The sequence below is a fragment of the Acanthochromis polyacanthus genome, chromosome 18, assembly GCF_021347895.1.
Source record: "Acanthochromis polyacanthus isolate Apoly-LR-REF ecotype Palm Island chromosome 18, KAUST_Apoly_ChrSc, whole genome shotgun sequence".
In the NCBI taxonomy this organism is placed as follows: Eukaryota; Metazoa; Chordata; class Actinopteri; family Pomacentridae; genus Acanthochromis; species Acanthochromis polyacanthus.
This window is the reverse complement of record NC_067130.1, coordinates 3,152,349-3,175,947: the sequence shown is the minus strand read 5'-3', so window position 1 is coordinate 3,175,947 and position 23,599 is coordinate 3,152,349. Positions and strand designations below refer to the sequence as shown.

The window sequence follows — 23,599 nt, the reverse complement described above, 5'->3', positions numbered from 1 at the left end:
CCCATTTGTCTGTTTGCGGTATTTTTGTATGTGTCTGTGGTCATTTTGCAGCTTTTTGTAGTCATTTTCAGACTCAGATTCAGAAATTTTATTTGTCCCCGGGGGGCAATTAAAAAATCTTGCGTGTCTCTCGTCATTTTCTATCCTTATATGATAATTATGTGTCTCACTGAGTCATTTTTGTGTTTTTCTGTGGTCATTTTGTGTCTTTTTCTGCCGTCTTTGGCCATTTTGTGTTTGGATATTTCTGTAAAAATTATGTATGGTGTTTGGTTGTGTTGATTTTAGGTCTGAAAACAGCAAAAATGTCAACTACGGTACAAAAAGTCCCATAGTTATTATTGAACCAAGAGATAAAGAAACTTGGATAATCTTGGATGAACATTTCTGACCTGTTTCAGCCTCAATGTCCACATGTATTTACAACACGTAAAACAGCGCAGCATTTATTCTACATTCTATTTTAACACTAGCTGATAGTCATATCTTGTATATTTGTGTATTTTTCTTCTAGTCGCCTCTGCTTTTACAAGATTGCACAAAGCGGTGGCCTGACACGTATTACTGCTGGACTTTCCCTCACCGCTTTCCCTGCTGCTGCTTCACCAGGGACTCATCATCAGCGATGTAGCAAAATTGCTTCCCAGCTGCCTGCCTGCCTACTCCTGGGTGTACCAGTCCGCGAAATCACTGCTAAGCACTGCTGAGCCTGCCAGCAAGCATGCATTATTGATTTACATTGAAAACTGTTAACAAGGAAAAGTGCGGGCCTGTACCGCTCTGGCAGATCATGGCATCAGAAAAAAAAACTGCCAGGTTTAGGTGTGATGTTCCCTTCAGGGCCACTGGTGGCTATTAATAATACAAGCATCTGATTTTCTGAGGAGTTATGGCTCTTGAGAAACAGTGTGCTGATAAATTATACACGATATCACTTGCATTACTGTGTGGTGCAACTGCTTCTATAAATTATTTTATTTTATGTATGTCTGCAAGTCCTGACTTACAAACGTACTTAGAAATACTTATTTTTCATTATATTATGGCATGAAAATCAACTTATTTGTCTAGAATCGCAGCTAAGTCATCAAGTTGAGTGCCTTAAATGAGCACCTGATTAAAACTTTTTTCTTTTTTTGAGAACTTCAGCTCACTTTTCCAGCAACTCCTGCCTCTGCTCGCTGGAACAGCAGACACCTACTCAGCTGACTGAGCTAATTCTGTGCGACATGACCAGAGTCTGTCTCAGCGAAGGAGTCCCAGCAGCCTCTGTGGCATGTTAAAACATCTTAAGCTCCATCACCGCTATCCCGCTGAGCCATACTGTCTGAAACGTAGAGGCTGCTGGCAGAGAGAGTTGGCTGGAACGTATATTTTAGCGATGAAACCGGACAGACTGCTAATTAGTAATTACCGGCTCATTATTGCCTGTGCAGGGACACGAGCCAAAAACAACAGAATTACCTGTGCGAGGCTTTGCAGGTGTTTTGCCAGAGAATGTAGGTGTGGAGCAACCAGCCATGTAAAACACATTTATGAGAATCCCTTGTTAATGTAGTTTATTCCCCCTGTACGCTGTTTTCATACAGAGAAGAAGGCTGTAAATGTGTCGGGCTATACAACATCACAAAAGTAATATACGGTGTCCTCTGCTGACTCAGAACCGTAGGATAAAACTTTGCATATACGGTGTCCAGTGATCAAAGTTATCTGCTGAAATGGCACAAAATATCTCAGTTTGTCGAGTAAATTTATCATATTTATCATAAAAATGTAGATGAAAGACTCAGAACTTTAACTGAGTTATAGGGAAGAGCTGATTCAAGTAGAATCTTAAACTTAAAGGCCAAAAAGAGAAGAGAAGATCCGCTTTCCATCCTCAGATTCTAATGCTAAAGCTACCTCTAGTGGCCAAAAGACATAAAACCAGTGAGAAAATGATGTAATATTGAGGTTATGTCACAAGTGGTGTTCTTAAATAAGACATGTCTGAAAGAAGTGCAGTGACTGTGGAGATGTTTTATATGTTGCCTGTTGGTTTGTCAAAAAAAAAAAAAAAACAACTTTGTACTTTAGCTAGCTCTCAATGAAGTATAAAAGTAGGTAATAAAAGACAGATTTTCAAATTTTCTAAAACTATAAAACAAAAGCAGCTAAACTAAAATTTAAACACTAAACTGCAACTTTTATTTCATAAATGTTTGCTTCCTGTTTTCAGACATTTACTTGTGGTTCAAGTTCGGACCATTTTTATATTTTTACAGTCTAATAAAAAAAAAAGCTGCTAAAGAAATATGGTGTTGACTTTGAACAGCTGTTTGACGGCCAGATTAGTTCAAGTCAGCCGGACAGCAAACATCCCCATTTTTTTTTTTAACTTCATGAGCGTAATGAGACATGTAGTGGGAAAAGACACAGGTGAAGCAAAATGAACAGACAATAAGACAAAACTGTGACAGCTAAAGGTTAAAAGTTGAATTTAGTTCAGTTATATGTTTCTGTGCATGTACGGAAAGTGTTTCGTTGAAGGGTTTTGTGTTTCTTCCGTGCAAAAGTGTGCAAGGAGGAAGAAGAGAAAAACAACAAAAGGGAGAAGAGATGAAAGAGGAAAATCCAGAATTGTTCTGTGTATAACGTGCAGCATTTGTTGGGGGAACAAAAAGATAAGCCATCCAGGGAGGCCTCTAAAAGGATCAGGAGGACTGAACTGTGGGCCAACGCTGCTGGAACACAAGCCAAGACTGGTCCACCCGGGATGGATCGCCTGCATGAGGTAGTGTGATACTGAAAGACCCAAAACTCCAAATGAACTCAGGAACATCCCTGAAGATGTGTCTTTGAATCAATATTAAATCTGGTTGCTTATGTCATTAAATTCAACAGCAGACAGTTGACAGTCTTAAGCTGAATTTACTGAAAGGAAAACCCTCGACATGTAGCATCTCATCATCAAAGGGGTTCTAAAAACACAAATATTTAACACTTAATGAAGTGAACCCAGTGAAATTGCCCTCTGAATTTAGGCTATAAACAATTTAGCAATTTAAATAAGAGACAGGGGTGAGTTCTCTGTGGATAACTCCAAACAAACCTGCATATAGAGCTAAAGTCAACATTAAGAGGTCTAAGGTGAAATGTCAGAGATGTTCTACTAAACTCTTCCAACAGCATCATTGCTGTACTGACCAACCCTGGACTAAGTTCAGTGCGGTACTTTTCTATTTTATGGACTCACTGGCGTTTGAGCCTGTATAGAAAAGTTATTTAATTGTTATGTGTGTCTTTTTTTAATGGACCAGTTATTGTGTCTGAAATAAAGTATTGAAAGTAAACACTACCAGCAGAACCATTAATGGGAAATGAAGGGAGACAATTCCTTCTCTAAATCTGAAATGAAAAACAATTTATTCTGTAAAATTTGTGAAAACTAGATTCAAAGCCGGCTCTGATGGTCTAAAATGAGAGGAACCCTTGAGGATACTGGATTATTTACGAAATCTAGCACTTGCGATTGGACTCAGAAGCTTTACCCTGAGCGTGTCAGCCTGCAGGTGTCTAAAAATCTGATATTTGTTTCTTTACAGGGTCTTCGTCTGAGGTGGAAGGTCTCACAGTGGTGTCATTTCTCCAAACATAGTGCCATCTTCACCTCTGTGAGAGATAGAAGAGTTTTGCACAACTGTTTCAAACCAGAAGTGCAGCAGCTACAGCAGACACAGTTACAGAAAAATGTTCATTTACAGCGTTGATCAGCGATTTATAGCCAAAGCGAAGTTGGATTATCCGTACTCGCTAATCTGTGTACATGAATCAGATTAATTTTATTGGCTGCAGATGTGTGTCTCCCCCCTGCTGTGATAAAGTCTCTGCCAAATGTGTACCGACTATGAACTGTGCCGATGCTGCTTTTAGCAAGTCAGCATGTGTAGAGAAAAGCTGCTTGCATTCATTTTTACAGTGCAGGACGTTTATTTTGGTTTAAATGCAGGTGACTTTTTAGTGCAGTGTGATAACCTAAAATTGGTCCTGGAAAAAAGGCAATTTTCTTTCTTAACTGCTTGAAACTGCAAGTATTTCTGTGGGTGAGCCAGCTCTGCAGAGCAAAGAGCAGCTCTGCCATCCTGCTCATTTCAAGTGTCGGTCCTTCCATGTGCAGCTATATTAAAATATACACAACAGGCACTCCAATGAATCACAAGCACATCATATGTCAGCGCATGCAGACATCGATGGTGCTATTAAGCTGCACCTGTGCAAATATAACTGAGTTATTGTGGTGATTCAGGCACCAGAGTAGAACTGACTGTTGACTGGGATGTTTATGATTAAACAAGCGGTACAGATAAGGGCTGGGAGGGATCCTGTTTGGTTGGACATCAGTGCAGTTGTCATGTAGGTGAGCACAGGACAAAGGGAGAAAATGATTCTACATTACTATAGGGAGTAAATGAAAATATCAAAGTATCCTAAAAGCTGACCGTGTGACTGATAAAGTGAGGTTTTTGATTTAGTTTAGTTTGATAGTTTTCTCAGGAACACAAAAGTGAGCAAATGAAAACACAAAATAAGCTGAGAATTATATCTAGTAATGCTCACACAAAGCTGTGCGCTTTACTGATGTGAAATAAATGCCCCGGGTCCTTTTTTTAAACTAGATTTTTGCAAACACAGGTGCAGCTAATGTTTCATTCGTGATGGCTCCCATCTGAAAGCGGTGACAACGAGGAAACATGCACAAAAACAAAGACACTTGTACATTAGCAGTATTGAGGAATCGTATGGATTGTGGAAACAAGCTGTTGGCCATTCTGGAAGTTCTTGATCGCATAGATCTAAACCTTCTCCCTGATGATGTTTCCCCGATGATGTGAGGAGTCTTTAGTCCGACCTGTGGACTGTTCCAATATGAGGCAATCAACAGTCGAGAGATGTAAAACATGAACTCTCCTCAGAGCTGTTGGATCCATTTTAGGAGTGAAGAGTTGGTTTCCAGCACTCAGCCTCCCACTGACTTCCTGATTGGTTGAAGAACTTTGAAACTTCCTCATACAGCAGGCATTCATCCAGGTATCTCACCTGTGCTGCAGACAGTATCTATGTAGTGTGGAGACAGAGCTGCCAATGTGAGACATGAGACTTTAAAGGAGCAGATGAAGACTGTTTGGATTCTCTACCTTCTCATGTTGGCTTCATGGTGAATCCCTGCCGAGCTGTTTAAAGGATCACTTTAACCTGAAGGTGTGAACATGCAGGAAGGATGATAAAATAACCTCATATCAAAGAAAAGCACACAGAAATACTGATTTTATTACAAACATGCATCAAATACTTGTGTAACGACTCCACATAGCTAAATGCTGAGCTGTTGTGACAATTTCACAGTTTGAACAGTGAAACAAATCCAGTAGCAAACACGTCTTTGTCATGAATGTGCAGCAGGTTGACTCAGTAACTCATTTAAAATCCTGTTTCTGAAGCCAACTGCCCCTCTTTCTGTACAGTGTAGTTGTTGTGTTTGTCCAGCAGATGTCAGCAGAACAGCAGCTACGAGGAGAGTTTGTTAAAGATGTGAATATTCCAGAGCAAACAAACAGTGAGATTTGGACTGAGGCAGGGCTGCAGACAACATCACAGATATTCATGACAAGACCATTAAAGTCAAAGTGCAGAAGAAAAGGAGATAAAAGCAGTAAAACTCCTCCCTTCATGTTGAACTCTTGTTCCAGATGTCTGTAACTTTATTCATGTGTGAAACTGAAGGAGGAAACAAACCCGACAACCAGCAGCAGTCCAGAACAATGTTGGTGTTTGTGTCTGAACTAAACCTGTTCAGCTGATCAGACGTCTGATAGTTTGTTAGTGGATTCAATCCAAAGTGGCAGAAACTAGTAAATATGACATCATTTCCTGTTTCCTCGTTTCTGACAATGACACAAACTTAAACCATTTTTAAGAACTCAGAGGTTCCCAGAGCACAGTCTGTCCAGCAGCATCACCTGGACTCCATATTCACGGTGCATTCATGGACAGCAAGTTGTTCTCCATCTGTTGTGTTCAGGCGTCTCCATGCTGCTCATTGTAGACCAGTGGACCGTCAATGTGTCCAACATGGATCTGATGTTTGGCTCCATCATTTCACTCTGACGGACTCATTGACACATTTCTCTGTTCCAGCTGCTGGAGGACAACATGGTGACTTTTGTGAAGAAGGAGCTGAAGAAGATGCAGAAGCTTGTGAGTCCAGCTTACCCAGAATGCTCAGAGAGTCAGAGGGAGGATGAGGAGGAGTTGGAGGGTGATGATGAAGAGCAGAGGAGCAGCAGAGAGATGTTTCAGCAGATCACAGTGTGAGCTTTCTCTGTGTTAGCCTGTTTGAGTTCATCATTCTGTCTTCAGGGTACTGCAAAGGAGACTTCTGACCTGGAGAAACTACTTTCTGAGATCCAACTTGCTGCTCAAGCTGATGACAGAAACTGAGAGACACAGTCAGGATTGTCTATGAAGATGCTGGTGATGTATGAGGCCCATGTTCAGACGCAAAAACAAGAGACATTCTCATTCTCAATGCGATGTGTCTCATAGGGACAGTAAAATGTAAGAGCTGACTTCATCTTCCACTTCAACAGCTAAGAATCAGACTACAACGTACATATAAACATTTTGTGTAATTTACAAATGAGGGTGAATCCCTTGAACCACTCAGGAGAAGATAACATTTACAAAGGCTTGGTCTATCATGTGGATTAACAAAAGCAAACCCTCTTTTACACAGCACTTCTTTTGCTGTCTGGTATTTGTCCATTTTAATTAAATCTGTGTGAGCAACCTTCTGTACCACTGCTGAATAACGCCAGCTGAAGAGCCAGATCTGTAGAACAGCGTGGTGCTTCAAGTGCTAAACTGGCCAAACGTTTGAACAACATACAAAACCACACAACAGAAACTGAGCAGAGAGAAATCCAGCATGAAGGAGGAAGCTACTCAACAGTGAAGTTAAGAATAGAATAGAATAGAATAGAATAGAATAGAACAGCTTTATTGCCATCTGACATGGAGGTATTGAAACAACCTAAACTAACAACCATAAATAATAAAATCAAATGAACATATAAAACAAAACTATATTAAGAATTCCAACATATGCAAAAAAGGCAAGGTACATACAGTATAGTGAGGAGGTAATGAGATCAAATAAAAAACATGAAAATAGAATAAATATGGGCAAAAGATTGCACATAAGCAGTATTATTAAAAGTGACACTGCATTATTGTTTTGAGTTCAGAAGTCTGCTGGACCATGGGTAAAAACTGTTTCTCTGTATCGGATTTTTGGGATTAAGTATTTCATATTAAAAAAATAATCAAAACGTTTTATTTTTGCTTTACTCTGACATACATTTTTTCATATTTCAACCCACCCTTATCCAGAAAATATTTGATCTCCAATATTACAGATTCTCAATTATTGTGCATTATAAGAAATAACTGTTAAAACTTTCAAATTTTGTCTGTAATAGTTCTCTTTAAAACATAGCCTCAAATTTCAGTGTGTACAAACAATACTAATTGAGTTGCAATTCTTTCAAAAATGAAAAAAGTCAGAAAGTGTTTAATATAACAAGCTAACGCTTCACAAACATCCATATAACTATCTGTATTTTATGCTACAAAAAACAGATAAATCAGAGAAATTGTTCTCAAAAATACAATGATGTCATGATGTTTATATTGCAATTTCTTATGTCCCTTCCGGCTGTGGACCCAGAGAGACTTATCAATTTCTGGTAGAGTATTACTTTCCAAAGCTGAAGGACTCTCGAGTCTGATTTATGTTAGCTCTGCACTTGATGTTTCAAATGACACAAATACGCAAGTAGATCAACTGTTATTCAATTTTATTTGGAAGAAAAAGTCGCATCTTATCAAAAAAAGCGTGATGATTAATAAATTGTCCGCTGGTGGATTTAATGCTATAGATTTTAATACCCTACATTCTTCTTTCAAAATTAAATGGATAAAAAAGATATTTGCAAAAACCAAACTCTTTATGGAACTTTATCTCTACACATGTATTTGAGGCAATAGGCGGTTTAAACTTTTTACTAAATTGCAACTATAAAATTGAGAAACTTCCAGTCAGACTGTCTAATTTTCACAAACAGTTATTACTATCTTGGTCTCTAGTTCATAAGCACAATTTCTCCCCACACAAATATTGTATTTGGAACAATCAGAACTTGTGCTTTAAACACAAATCACTTTTCTTACAGAAATGGATTGACAATGGTATCATATATGTGCATCAGTTATTTAATAGAGAAGGATGTACTTATTCTTATGTAGATTTTCTTTATGAATATAATTTCCCGGTATCACCGAGAGAATTTGCAATTGTTTTCGATGCTATTCCGTCTGGTGTTAAAATGCTGATGTCAACATATAGACACAATCCAAATGTTGAGGTATCCCAAGAATTGTTTATTGATAGTTCGGAACGCTTTTTAAGTGAAAAAACAAACAACAAATGTATTAGAGATGTCATCATAAGGGATTTTATTTGCAAACCAGCCTCTGTTTTTGTATGGAACAATATAATTACTGATATTGATTGGAATTCTGTATGGTTACTTCCAAGAAAATTTTTTGTAACTAACAAGATACGCGAGGTTTGCTTTAAAATTCTTCATAGATGTTATCCTGTTAACAGTGTAATTTCCAAATACCGCTTAAATGTTGATCCCCTATGTTCATTTTGTCATGGTAACGAAGAATCAATTATCCATCTTTTTTGGGAGTGTGCTTATACTCAAATCTTTTGGAAGGATATTAATTTGTTTGTGAATAGAAGACTGAGTGTAGAAGTTATCTTAGAGAATAGAGATATTATATTTGGTATGTTTGGTAAAAATCTTCCCATGAACAAAATTTTCATTATAAATCTGATTGTAATGTTTGCTAAATTTCATATTCACACATGTAAGTATTCCAACCAAATGCCTAAGCTTATTGTTTTTAAATCACTGTTGTCCTCTTACTTGAACTCGTTGAAGTACTGTACAAATGCTAAAGCTGTGAAGACCAGAACTGTGTGTGCAGAATTTAAATTGTAAGAAACTTACATAATTATCTTGTTTGTATTATTTGTGGTATTGAACTTTGTAAAGCCTTGAGCCTCGAGCTCTATGTTCTTTATAAATATATGTATATCTTTCAATAAAAAAAAAAAAAAAAAAAAAAAATGTCCCTTCCGGCTTCCTGTAGGAGCGACGATTCAGTGATGTGATTGGTCGGAAGTTGTAACGTCTCCTCGTGTGTTACCATGGTGATCTCTCCTGTTTAAATTGAGCCTTTGTGTTTACTGAAAATAACACCTAGTAAACTAACTTTGTGTCGTGTTTCGAGCATCAGGTGAGTCCTTTACACCTGCTCCGTTTAGCTTTAGCTTCGGTTGGCGGCTCTTTGTTTGCTAACTGTCGCGGAGGCGCGCCTGCGTGCCCGCGCTCTTTATTACACAGGTGCTCTCCGTCGGTGAGGTCATCCCACAGGTAGACGGAGTGCAGGTGAGGTCGAGCTTTATCGTCAACACCGAAAGTAACAGTAATGCTGCGGCTCTTTTTACGTTATTTTCTGTTATGACAATGCAGACGACTCGGCGGATGTTTACGTATTTATGGGACTGCGTTTTGAAGCTAAAAGACTCATAAAATGGCGAACACATCGAGCTAGTTTTGCCCGTTAGCTGCAATGTAACGTGGATTGTTGCTGTTGATTGTCGATAACATTGCTGAAAATAGTTCGGGAGGCTGTTAATGTGGAGTAAGAGGTGGTATTTTTTTTTAATTAGGCTATATTAATTCCCTCTTTTTTCCCCCTTCAGCAGCAGCAGGATGATATGACCATATGGACATGACAACAACAGACATCTCGGTCAACATGGAGGATTTTTTCAAACAGGTAAACCTGACACTGATGAAGGCTGTAGGACAGGTGTGTTGTCTGTCTGTATCATCTGTACAGGTCCCTGTTTCTGAGGCTTAACATAAAACTTTTACCAGGCTTCTTGGAAAATCAAAAGAACTGTGTGATTGGAGATAAAGGTCATTTTCACTTTTGATGCCAAGAACGGGGTTAATAATTATTTTTTTATTCGTGTTTCACTAGTTAAAGCTGTAACAATGAATCAAATAATCGATTAACTGCAAACTGCACAATTTTTATTTATTATTCTCTGATTCCAACATCTGGAATTTGAATATTTCTTTGTTTCTTTACTCCTCCTTTACAGTAAACAGTTGATATGTTTGAGTTGTGGACAAAGCAAGACTTCATCCGGGACTTTTAAAAATCATTTTATGACATTTTAGTACAACTAATCAATTAAATGAGAAGATGCTTGACAGATTAATAGACAATGTGAGTAATTGTTTGTTGCAGCTCAACTACAACTCTAAGTGGGTTGGTAGCTAGAAATGTAGAAGTCTCATAAACAAATGATCATATTCTGTATGTGTTGTTAAACCAGTTCGCACCTCAGCTGAAATATGAGCCATTGCTGTTTATTTTCATGACATCATTGTTTGTAGGTGGCCGAGGTGAGAGATGTCATCGAAAAAATTGCCCGTCAGACGGAGGAGATGGAGAGAAGACATGGTGCCATCCTGTCCTCTCCAAACCAAGGGAAGGGTAAGAACAAAACAGGTTTTTCACAATTAATAAAGTAGAAACTTGACTCCTTCACTGTGATGGTGATGCTTTTGGACACCCGTCAACTCCTTTAGGGTACATAATACTGACAAAACAAGCAAAAAAAGGCTTAACGGCCATTTGTAAACACTGCGCTGTTTGAAGAGGGATAATCTACAGCAACAAACAGGCTAAAGGTTAAACAGAACTGTATGTTAGAGCAAACTGGGGCTAAAATGGATATTTGAACATGTTTGAAGACACCGATGTAGCCGCAGAAGGTGGACACGTCATCCAAAACAACACATCAGTAAATGCTAACAGAATATTTTCTTTTTCTTTATTAGTTTCCATCTGCAGTTGCTGGTGCAGGCAAGAAAGGAAGAAGTACAGATAAAAAGCAATACATCACATTTTTAAAAAAGGATCTCATATTCTCACATTTACACAGTTTAAAAAGTCATTTCAAGGACTGTCAGTGCTGACAGGTTTGGTTTCTCTGGATCCAGTTTATAGTTTCTTTAGAAAAGTCCTTAAAATCAGTTGTTGCCTTCAGTTCAGTGGGGAGCTGATTCCATTCCGTTACTGCTTTGTAGGAGAAGGTTGATTGTCCAGAGGCAGTTTTACATAGACGGATACAACACTGCCACCTAGAAGAAGCCCTCGTTGTCCTGGTAGTATTTCCAGAGGTGCATTGAATAAAAAGGGATGAGAGGTTTCAAAATTGTTCTGTTGGCTTGTGACCAGCATGAGATACAGTATACTGTATGAAATGTGTCAAAATCAAAGCTTAAAAAAAGGTTTTTGCACCATCAATAGTAAGAGCATTTCTGATAGTCCTGAAATGAGAGAGGTTGTATTTCAGTGTCCATCTCATATGTTTAGTATGTTTTTTAAAGTTGAGCGTGGAGTCTAATAAAACACCAAGATGTTTATAACTTATGATATTAATTATGGCTTCTCCATTTACCATTATGCCAGGACAGTCCATTTGTTTTTGTTTATTATGAATAATATAATGACAGTTTTTCTGACGTTTAAGGTGCTCTACACACACCCTGCTACTGAGAAATGTTGAACTCCATTAGCTAAACTCCACCAGGAAAAAATGATCTTAGCTGACATACTTTGAGAAAAATAATCTAAAGGATATGAACTAAGTACATTAAAAAAATGTAACAAGTTTATTATTATTCTGAAAATGACAGGTCAGAGTGCTAAACTTTTTTTTAATCCATAAGTCAGACAAAACCCAAACTTTCTTTAGTGAAATCCCCATTTTGTTAAAATTCAAATCTATTAAGGTGGAATATTCTGTTGTTTTTAGGAAGCAAAGATGAACTGGAGCAGCTGAACAACGACACCAAGAAGAACGCCACTTTGGTCCGAGCCATGTTAAAATGTGGGTGCAGGTAACTTTTTGGAACCTCTAAAAGTGTGTTTTTATATAATAGATACTAATTTGTTACATGTTGCATTAAGTGCATCGGTTTTTCTGTTTGTGTCGATGATGTCTGGATGTGTCATTGTTTGAAACAATGAAGAGGAAAAATGCAGAATATTAACTGTAATAACTTCATTTATATAGCACCCTTAAGAACGGCGTTTACAAAGTGCTTTGACAGTTAAAATGTGCAAACAAAGAGACAATCAAACAAGATTTAAGAGACATGTCAGAGCAGTCAATGAAAAAACGGCAATAAATTAAATGAATAATTAGCTACATTAGCACACAACTGAAACATGGGAACTAGGCAGTTTGAAAATTAAAGAACAAGATTGAGGGTTAAAATTAAAAGTAAAAAATAGAGAATTAAAGAATTAGAGACGACATGAAACCAAAAACCCAGGCAGCTGAAAGTAAAATAAAACAAGAGAGAACATGTAAAACAAACAGGACACAAACCAGAATAAAACACTAAAAGTAAGCCTCACATAAAAGCAAGTCTAAAAAAGTGGGTTTTATGAAGTGATTTAAAAGAAGTTAGTGACTCTGCAGGTCTGATCCCCTCAGGCAGGTCGTTCTAAAGTCGAGATCCTGATGGAGAACACTCAGTCCTCTTTAGATTTAAACCTCGACTGTGGAACAACCACGAGGATCCACCTGAGGATCTAAGGCTGTGATCAGGCTCATAAGGGGTCAACAGATCATAAATGTAGTCTTGGGTGAGACCCTGGCAGCTTGAAAAGTGATCAGTAAAATCTTACAATCATATCTAAAACCAACAGGGAACCAGTGGAGGGAGAACATCAGACTTCCTCAAACACTAGGACTACAAAGTTCAGATCACAGGATTTGACTTGCAAATGGACAAACAGAGAAGTGCCGTGTTCTTTACTGCTGGTTATCAGTAAACAATCATCCACTGCTGCTACAGGAGGGAGACTCTGTTGTGATTGGTTTGTCCGTCCCTCTGGCCAATCAGCTCCTGCACAAACTGTCTCAGATTAACACAGCATGGGAAAAGGGCTGTTTATTTAGCTTTAATTGAGATGTGTCCTCATATTAGACGTGTCTCTGTGTTTTCAGCAATGCAGACAAACTGGCCTGCGGATAAGAACGGCAGAGATTCCTCAGTAATCCTACGAATTAGGAGCAACCAGGTGAGGAAGTGTTTTTATTTAATGTATTATGATTGTCAGCGCTTCAGTTACGTTTAGGCCCTCAGTCTTCACTCGCCTGACAAAACCCCTGCTTCCAATGCTCTCCTCATAGGATGGATGTGTGCATTGATTTATTTTAATCGATAATCTGATTTCAAATTGTGCTGACTTCCTTCCACCAGCACTCGCACCTGACTCGGTGGTTCGCTGAAGTCATGAGGAGCTACCACGAGGCACAAATCTCCTTCAGAGAGAAATGCAAGGCGCAGATTCAGAGGCAGCTAGAGATCGGTGAGCTGCCAAAAACCAAATGAAAGCAAAACACGAGCATTTAATCCCCTCACACTCAGGTCAGCGTTGTGTAAATGGATTTCATTTCACACAGCGGGATTTTATCAGATTGGCACCATTAGGGTGTTTTGGGGGAACTCTTTACTAGCAAGAAACATTTCTGTCGTAGTAGCACTGGAAATCAACAGATAGTATCGTGTTGGGGAGGCAGAAATATTAAACACTCTGCATTAAGTTTTTTATTATCTATTTTAAAATATTTTTTTCTCATTTGGATTGTAGACAGAACAACCACAGTCAGAATAATTTTACAATCAACTCGGCAGAACGGCTTTTTTTACATGAAAAAGGCTGAGATCACCAAACGCTGACATCTACTGGCACCAGATTGGGCATTTTTTACAAACAAAAAGAAAACTTTTGTTTCATACAGATAGAAATATGAAAAAAAAAAAACATTCAGCCCAATTTGATCTAAAGTGGACCAGTAAAATCACACCATAATAACGTAGAAATAATAATAACTCCTAATGCTTCCTTTGTTTTCGTACAAAAATGTATGTTCTGAAAATGTTCACATTTAAGGAATTATCTTTTTACAAAACATCATGAACAACCGGAAATTTCTGAAGAAAAAATGAATTCAATTTCAGCAACATTCATCCTCAGTTTATCATTTCCACATCACAACTTCCAGATCACAGAGTGTCTACAAAGGAACACAACATTTAGTTACCTGGAACTGAATGATGTAGGATTTTACTTTATGATAAAAATGACAAAAGTCAGACAAAAACAGCAAAAACAAGACAAAATACGACAAAAATGAGACACAAAATAATAAAAATGAGACGAAACAGAAGAGACAAAAAAATTACAGTTTCAAAGCAACAAAAAAATGAACACAAGTGAGACAAAAAAAGCACAGAACTACACACAAAACGGTGACTAAAGCAATACACAAAATGACAAAAAACACAAGTGAGACAAAAGAAAATACAAAACGACAAAAAAGACAAAAACAAGACAAAATATTACAAAAATGAGATGTAAAACAAAAAAGTTACAGAGCGACAAAAAAATGGACAAATGAGACAAAAAATTACAAAAACGACAAACGATACACAAAACAACGAATAAAGCAAAACGCAAAATAACAAAAACGAGAAGCAAAACAATAAAAACGTGACACCAACGATAAAAGTCAGACAAAAATAGACACAATAACAACAAAAACAAGACAAAATATTACAAAAATGAGACACAAGATAATAAAAGAACAATGAACAATCTAGTGTTTTACTTTATGATCCAAACAACTTGTCATGGTCTAGAAATGATTTAAAATTTATAGTTTTACTAGTTTACAATCTGCAGTTAATGTCTTCTCTGTAGTTTTTACACTTCGAGGGCCGGATTGGACCCTCTGGAGGACCACTTTTGGCCCACGGGCCTCATGTTGGACACCCCTTTTGTAGGCTTATCAATCTCACTATTAGATTATTAATGTATTGGTAGATTTGACTGTAATTACAATCACACATTCTGTTAAACTAATGTGTTGCTTAGATGTATTCTGACAGTTGAAATGTTCCTCTTTTAAGTGAAACCTCAGAGGAGTTGAATAGAACAAATAAAAACGCATAATTAAAACCAATGGCAAATCCTGTGAGGTCAGCAAGTGCCAGGCTTTGTTTAATCAGTTCCTGCTTTAGGATCAAATCACTCTAGTAAGGCATATAGAACAGTGAAACGACGCAGCTTTGAAATCACTTGCAGCTCTTAAAACTCTTCCCCTCCCACTGTCAAAGCACCGAGCCTCATGGGATCTTCTATGAATGGTGTTTTACTGCAGACAGTCTGGTTTGTAGCTTCTCCAGGCTTCCTCCTAACCAGTAAGTTGACTGGAGTGGACATCAACTGAAAACTGGATTCATCCCTGTAGAGAACCTCTCCTCTTGTGGTTACAAATCAAAGTAAAATGCTCTGTTCCTCAGATGCTAGACGTGCATGCAGACTGTTGTTTATTTAATAACAGGACAGTTAGTGTACTTTGGTCCTTGTAGAGTTAGCAGAAGCAACTGTAGGAAGTAAATAAACCTGGTGGACAGGCAGGCATATCTGAACAGCTTTTAGATTGCTTATCTAAATCTATAGGAGCCACAAAAAACAGTAAAAACTGGTTTTAACCATATGGGCTCTTAAAGCAGCGATCATTTTAATTCAGGGCAGAAACAACTGCAGCATCATGTTCCTGTATTCCACTCTGTTCATTTTATGAACTTTAGACTTCCTTTTCTGTGTGTTTTTTAGCATTTCATCCATCTACCCTCATTGTGGTTTAAATGTCGTGAACTTGTTTGAGTTGGGAGACTGTGGAGTAGAGATGTACCTACGCCATCTTGTGGTGAATGTCTAAAAATGCATGTAATTTGAGCCTTGGCAGGACAAAAATACTTTGATTGGAGACATCTGTCAGTGTAAATGACTGTCTATTTTCTGACAAATTATCTAAATCTGTGTAGGTTTAGTTTAAATAATCCCAATACAAATGTCAAAATGTTTTTTTTCAGTGGATAAAGTTACTACAGATGAAGAGTTGGAGGAGATGCTGCACCGGGATGATCTCACCATCTTCATATCTGATGTTTGTATAAATTTCTCATAATTTGTTCATCTGTAATCTGTTCTGTGTTTCAATGAAAGCTTAGTCAGGATACTATTCTGCCTGAACTATTCCAGACAACGTTTAAAACATGACAGTTTTATTTCCACAGATCAGCTCTGGTACTCGTATTTCCAGCCAGGCTCTGAATGAGATTGAATGTCGACATCAGGACATCATGTGCCTCGAGTCCAGCATCAAAGAGCTGCACGAGATATTTCTGGACACCGCCATGCTGTTAGAGATTCAGGTAAAAGTGCAGTTTCATTTGGAAAAGCTTTCTGAAGACAGAAGGTATATGCTCAGACCAAACCCTGACTGGTGTCGATCCTGTTTTTCCCTTTACCAGGGGGACTTAATTAACAACATAGAAAAGAACGTCATGAGTGCTGCAGAGTATGTAGACGCTTCTATAACAGAAACCCAGAAAGCGGCCGAATACAAGAAAAATCCTTACAAGCTGGCATTCCTCCCAAACTTCTTAAGACGGTCCAAGAGGAAAGATCTGCAGCTTAAACCGTGACTCACCTTCTGACCTGTTTGAACACTGACTGCACCTGATGTCCTGATCAGCATCAAAGCCTGCGTCCGATGGGAGTCACTTTCATCTGATTCACGCTGCCCGTTTGCCCCTTCAGCTTCTTCCTAAAGGATATTGATGAATCTGTTTTTAGCTTAATTGTGACCCGAAAATCTGCTGTCAAATGAAAGTGAAGAGAAGCTGTGGACAACCCTTATAGGTGGATTTTGAAGAGGACAAATGCAGCCACAGGACTTGAAAATCTAACCCAAAAAAATGATTTCGACTTGTCAATCAATGCTTACAGACTCAGTCCTTTTAGTGTTGGTTCCAAACATGCCACAGATCTCATTATAGTTCCTAAATTTGTTGAGACAATCTTATATTTTTATGCAGAGCGACCCAGGCAGTTGGTGGCACTGCAACATTATTGTAGCTGCAGCTTTGACCAGCTTTTACCTTCCCTCCTCTCTGCAGTGATGCTAAACTCTGGTGCTTATTATTTGTGGTGCTCGGTTGTGTGCTTTTTTTTTGTGCATTCTGCTATATAATGGAACATTGTGTTATCTCTACAGATAAACTGCCCAAATAAACCTTTGATTAATGATGCAGAACATAATTTTGGGTGCATTATTGTAGCCGTGTGTGGGGGGAAAGGAAAACATACTGGAATCATAATCCTAGTGTGTGAGGAAAAGTCCTCAAGAACTGAACTTCTGGTGTCATCATCCGATCAGAAGTTGGGGTATTTATAGTGTTAGCATGCAGTATGGCTCAACTAAAACTGTGACGGCAGTAAACATATTTGACTTTAAGTTCAAAACGTCACTGAGTTTGTGCCTAAAAATAATTTCTGTTTGACGTCTGACGCTTGTTAGTTTTTGTCAGAATTCCTGTCAGTGGAGACGACGTGTCAGTTCAACGTGCCCCCATAATGTCAAACCATTTGGAGATCTGGTGACTGGAAAACGTCATAAATACATATGTCCGTTACTTTTCATAATCGTGCTCCGTTTTCAGATGAAATCATCCTGCGAGGCACCACTCCCCTCTGGATAGAAATGTCTCATAATTGAGCAAAGGCAATCACTCAGAATAAATTAGCATTCATTTGCAGTGACACTTCATCTGAGCGGACAAGTGCACCTGAACCTTCGCCAGAAAAACACCACTTCTAAAAGTGTCTGCGTTTGTTGGGTTTCTTCACGTTTGCCACCTGCCTGTAGGTCATAGATCGCTCTGTGTGATAGGGAGCGGTTTGAAATTGTTCTGGCTGGAGTGGAGGATACGCTGCCTGCATGGTGGGATCGCTGCCAGGACGAACCCATTGACTTTTCTCACTCCGCCTCTTGGATAAGATTTCACAGCACCTTTGCACTCTGCTGAAACCACTGATTTCCAAAAGGAGTAAGACATAAGAATGACAGCGTAGAAGACAGGAGGAAAACTGGACAGACAGACCTACGTAAAAACATGGTTTATTGGTTGTGCCAGTGTGGTGGGGGCCTCAAAACAGGGCCTGACTACACTTTAAAGGGGCTGAGCTGTGTGTGAATGTTTGGATCGACAGGTCTGCTTATCACTGAAGCAAACAGGAGACCGTTGTGCTGAAAGTGGCCCGTCTCCAAAGGAACATTTCCCCTGATGGAATGGACTACAAGGATTGACGTACGGATGAGGGGGAACAGCTGAAGGGTATAGGGGTAACAGTGTCTTTCTGCCTCCTCATGGAGCCTCCGAGGCGGGCTTACTTCTTCACTTTGCCCTGGGCGGCCACAGCCTCCATGGCCTTCTTCACGGTCTCCTCATCGCCGAGGAATGACATGGGCTTGACGGGCTTCAGGTCTGCGTCCAGCTCGTACACGATGGGGATTCCTGTGGGAAGGTTCAGTTCCATGATGGCTGCATCAGACATATCTGGAAAAACGGGCAGACAGAACAGAGGGATTGTAACTGATGCGATATAAAGCCGTCTGGAGCCCAGCAATGGTCTGACATAACAGAAGTAGCATCCATTGCAAGCCTTCTTACATCCATCTGTATTTTATTTACAGCTCTCTGTAACTGCCCTTTCCTCTCATCCTCAGTCTAACATTCCACCTGGTGCTACTATGTGACATTTACCGTTGCCCTTCAGACTTTCTTGATGCAGAACTCCCTTATCCATGTCTGGCCACTCCTTGAAAAAGTCCAACCTTTCTACATAAAGGTCGTGACTGTAATGGGAACCAACCTCATGACCCTCTCCACTGTCCCCGAGTCCCTGCATGCTATTTATACACACTGCAATCCACAACTGTGTGTGTGTAAAGACCAGTGTGTGGGGCTATTCAGCTCTGGCCTTTGTGCAAATGCAGTAGAAAATGCTTTCAAAATCTTTTGTGAAATTGCTAGAATTTGAGTGCTTACAATTTCACAGCAATTTTATATCAAGCTTTCACCTCCACTTAGCTACTGTATCAGACAGAAGTTTTTCATTCAGCGTTTTTATTGAAGCTTTATCCGCCTGCAAACTGCAACGCTCACCCTCTAAGTGCTTGACGATGCCACGGAGGCTGTTGCCGTGGGCGGCGATGATAACGTTCTTCCCAGCTTTGATTTCAGGAGCGATGACTTCGTTCCAGAAAGGCAGGGCTCGGGCGATGGTGTCCTTCAGTGACTCACATGTGGGCAGCTCACCGGCCTTCAGGTTCTTGTAGCGCCGAGACTGGAGGGATAAAGAACCAAGCAGGTATTTTACTCCCACAACTGAAGTTATATAACCGAGAAAACTGTTGAGCAAACACCAGACTTCTATAGACTGTTTATACTCTTAGATGCACTATAATATTCCTCTGGTTAGTTTTAATTGGTTGAAGCTGGAATTTAAGGACTGATTTCTTAGTAAGAACAATCATAAACATGTGTTTGTCTTACCTCACTGATAATCTTGTGGTAAGGGTGGTCCTTGTCCATGGGTGGAGGTGGGATGTCGAAGGAACGACGCCAAACCTTCACCTGCTCCTCGCCGTGCTTTTCAGCCGTCTCCGCCTTGTTGAGTCCAGTGAGGCCTCCGTAGTGGCGCTCGTTCAGACGCCAGGTACGAATCACGGGCAGCCACATCTGGTCCGTGCCCTCCATGATGGTCCACAGGGTCTTGACGGCACGTTTCAGCACGGATGTGTAGCACACGTCAAACTTCAGGCCTGCATCCTTGATGGCCTGAGCTCCACGCTTGGCCTCCTCCACGCCCTTCTCACTGAGGTCGGCATCGAACCAGCCGCAGAAGCGGTTCTCCTGGTTCCAGGCGCTCTCGCCGTGGCGGACAATAACCAAACGGTGGACGGCAGTCATGTTTAATCGTGCTTTTCCACACACGGAGCCCTCAGCCCTTCCAAGCTGCACGCTGGCTGACCAACAGTGAGGCCAAACCAGCATACCAGAGGCTTTATATATAGCAGCTGTGGCGGTGGAAGACAGGCCCTGTTGACTTTCCACCTGTGAGAGGCTTTCAGACTCTGATGGACGCATGAGGTGGGCCAGTAAAAGCAGCCCTCTGCTCGACTGTGGGGACATGTGGTGGCTGGGAAGTGCCAGAGGTCAGAGATTAGGCCAAAATAGCAACATGACTTTTAAACTGAGGTCTGTGCAACAAAAGTGTAAAGATCAGAGTTGGCTGCAGAGAGGCACCTCACACCGAGATGAGCAGTTTTAACAGTGACAGACAAACTAATTGCACTGAAGAGTTGAGTAAATAATACATTTTATCACAGGATATTTGTTGTGTGGTATAACAGCAAGGCAGCGTGGGAGGACAAATCCTACAGTCGATATATAGTCAAACAGCTGCATAAAGCCAGAATTTTTTTTATTGTAAATGTTGCTGCCAGCAGGAAAAACACTGGAACTGACTGCCAGAGCTGCTGCTACTATTTCTATTATAAAAACTGGGGTAAAAAATGTAATGGGGTAAAAACTTAGAGACAACATAAAGCATTAAAGTCTGCAAAAGTCTCAGTTTAAAAAAAAAAAAAGCAATAAAGCCTGTCCTAAGGATCTGAACTACATCCATAAGGGTTCAACCTGACCAAACATGGATCTATAATAAAGTAAGTCTTAAATCTTAAACAGACAGGGTACTTTATAAAGTGTTATTTCAGTCCATCACCTCTAGGAGCTGCTCTAGTATCATATAAAAAAAGCAACATATCACACTATATTTCACAAGACTGCTTAAACTTGTTTTATCACATAAGCACACTTAAATCTAAGCAAATTTGATAGAAAACCAGCTCTACAACATACTTTCATCAAAGTTAATAAGTCTTTATTTCTATTTTTGAACTGTGAGACGTGTAGTGTTCCTCACTAGTGGAAATATCATATATGTGCTACTGAGAGGGAAAAAAATGTAGCCAAATATTCTGCATCTTCTATATTGTAATGCTGGAAAGCAGAAATGCACGGAAACTTACAGACAAGAGATAAAGGAGCTGATGAAGCCTGGAAGCCCAGAGCTGTCGGGCAAAGTCGATGTCTCCAGCCCCTCACAATCAAATTATACTCCACGGGAAATGCAATACTCCAAAAATATAATATTAATGGATTTCCGGGCTTGACGCCAGCGTTCTTCGTATGATCATGACATTGGGCTGTTGGACCGCACAGAGCAAGAACAATGATGCTGCAGGAGGAAGAAACATTTCAGTGGCTGGACCTCTCTGGCTCTATAGTGAATGGATAGTATGTAACCTGATCATGATGAACCATTTTACAGCAGAAATACTCTGATAAAACAGCAAACAGCTGTCTGACAGAGTTAGAGTATCACATGTAGAAGGGTTGAGCTGACGAGATCAAAAGAAAATAGAAATATTAGTCTCACGTTTAAAAAGGGCACATAATAAGAGTGTTAATTTACTTGCATCCGGTCATACCTGTCTATCTGTCTTTATGCTTTTTTGGCCCTCTAGTGGTCCAAAAAAGTACAGAGGCATCCTGATAAATACTATTTATAAACTGAAGCAATTAATAAAACTACTATTGTCACTTAGAGAGCAGCTGTTAGTGTACAATGCTGTCATCTATTCATCCACGATGATGGAAACACTGGGGATGCTAACAGGAAAATGCTGATGCTTAGGCTAGTTATGTTAGCGTCACAGGGAGAGCAAGTAACAGCCTGGAAATCAGCGCCGTAAGTGGCTCAATTAGATTGGAAAGAGAAGTTAATGATCTACTTTCTGTGTTGCATTTCCCCAGGTCCTGTAAGCATCTCGTCTGCCAAAAACGGCCCTGGTGCAGATTGCCAGACTGCTGTCAGGGTGGGAAAAAGTGTACACAGGGGAGTTTGTGCGATCACAACTGTTACGATGACTCAGCCTGCAGCAGAGTCCATGCAGCTCCCACTGAAGTCCCCCACATCCCACCGCCTGCCTCGCTTCTGTTTGGGTACAGCACCGCCTGGAAGTACCGGGGGCCTTTGCTGCAAAGGCAAATCACACAAGCAGCACACGCTATAGCCAGTCACAAAGACACACACATCCTGTACGCACACGGATATTGCTGCAAAGCCCTGCATTTATGCATAGAGCTGGAAGGCAAGATGAATCTCCAAACATTAACTTTGACTGAGCCACTGCATTCCTACACACACACACACACACACACACTCACCAGTCACACAAGAACAGAAACTGCCCGTCAGCAGCTGGGTGTAACTGAACTGCCGGTGTAACGGTGCAGCAGATGAAAGGGACAGTTTGTCTTTTCTAGAAATGAAGACAACAAACCTGACAAACAGCCGAAAACAGTAAAGACGGCTTCACTTATCACTTCACTTAAAAATCTCTCTTTGAACTCAAGTACAAACTGAACTGTTGGGGGATTTTTGTGATTGTTTCTTACTCCGTCAAACCGCAAGGACATTACAAGCAGTTATTGATTAAATCTGTAACTATCTTGTGTCACAGACAATGCAGTGTTCTCAAGATGTCTTTACAGATAGCCGCTTTTGTTTCTTCCTGCACTGTTGTTCTCAGATAATGATATATGAGAAATTCACTTATTATTTTACAGGAAAAGACAACAAAGCCTAAATGTATCGTTAACAATATTAAAAGAGATGAATAATTATTGCATGTAACTGAACAGCTGGTTAATTAAAATTCACAGCACAGCAGAGCTTATTACTGTTAATAATCACGCCGATAATTCTACAACAGTGCAGGTATTTGTTACTATAGCAATGCGTTTACACATTCGCCTACTCTTTGTTGTGTCTTCAACATGTGGCCTCTTCCATCTGTTTGGGTGGGATTTTCTCCTTGCGGGGCTTTTGAGGTCGTGGCTGTAGTTCTGCTCTCCACCAGGAGGAGAGATGCTGTGTCACGATTCCTAAACCAGGACATCCCCCCTCCTCTTTTCTGCAGTGAGAATAGCACAAGAGGCGTGTTACAGATGTTTCTGTCCTTCATTAAACACGGCATTCCTCACAAAATCTAGTTACCTGCAGTATTTCTGGGCACCACAGGTTCAGATTCTCTGTTAAAACTGGTGATTATTGTAGTTTTGTATGCATTAATGTCTTTTGCTGTTAAAGACTCTGATAAATCTGCTTCATGAGTTCATTTATAAACTTGGCTTGGTTGAACATTGTTTTTCATGCCAAGGTCAGAGCATCATGCAGCTTTTTAACATGCCATTTTTACAACCTCCTCCCTCCAGTTTTTTCACTCTGTTTTTAACCCTCGCTCATTTCCCTCCTATTCTTATTCCCATGGTCCCTCTCTGTCTTATTTCTTACTGTTGCAGTGTAAGCCTATAGAGCCTGCATTGTCAGAGTTTGGGGAAAGCGC

At 39.8% G+C, this 23,599-nt stretch overlaps 2 protein-coding genes across 5 annotated transcripts; one reads left to right on the top strand and one right to left on the bottom strand.

Annotated features, from left to right (window-relative positions):
• The first annotated feature begins 9,265 nt into the window (after positions 1-9,265).
• On the top strand, positions 9,266-17,382 carry LOC110958355 (syntaxin-2-like). 3 transcript variants are annotated; one of them, XM_051938109.1, is made up of 9 exons: positions 9,266-9,408; positions 9,878-9,954; positions 10,584-10,683; positions 12,011-12,085; positions 13,214-13,287; positions 13,470-13,578; positions 16,152-16,225; positions 16,356-16,493; positions 16,593-17,382. In XM_051938109.1, the coding sequence occupies exons 2-9, from the start codon at positions 9,901-9,903 to the stop codon at positions 16,764-16,766; spliced, it is 798 nt and encodes a 265-aa protein (XP_051794069.1). In that variant the 5' UTR covers positions 9,266-9,408; positions 9,878-9,900; the 3' UTR covers positions 16,767-17,382. The 3 variants fall into 3 exon arrangements, with proteins under 3 accessions (XP_051794069.1, XP_022060554.1, XP_022060553.1); XM_022204862.2 differs by lacking the exon at positions 9,266-9,408 and adding an exon at positions 9,450-9,560 and having other exon boundaries at positions 9,881-9,954; XM_022204861.2 differs by lacking the exon at positions 9,266-9,408 and adding an exon at positions 9,451-9,560.
• Positions 17,383-18,224: 842 nt separating this feature from the next.
• Positions 18,225-23,535, bottom strand: LOC110958354 (phosphoglycerate mutase 2). 2 transcript variants are annotated; one of them, XM_022204859.2, is made up of 4 exons: positions 21,218-23,535; positions 19,680-20,325; positions 19,290-19,470; positions 18,225-18,680 (listed from the first exon to the last, which is right to left on the bottom strand). In XM_022204859.2, exons 2-4 carry the CDS (start codon positions 20,316-20,318, stop codon positions 18,511-18,513), a joined length of 990 nt encoding a protein of 329 aa, XP_022060551.2. In that variant the 5' UTR covers positions 20,319-20,325; positions 21,218-23,535; the 3' UTR covers positions 18,225-18,510. The 2 variants fall into 2 exon arrangements, with proteins under 2 accessions (XP_022060551.2, XP_022060552.2); XM_022204860.2 differs by lacking the exon at positions 21,218-23,535 and having other exon boundaries at positions 19,680-20,657.
• Positions 23,536-23,599: the final 64 nt, after the last annotated feature.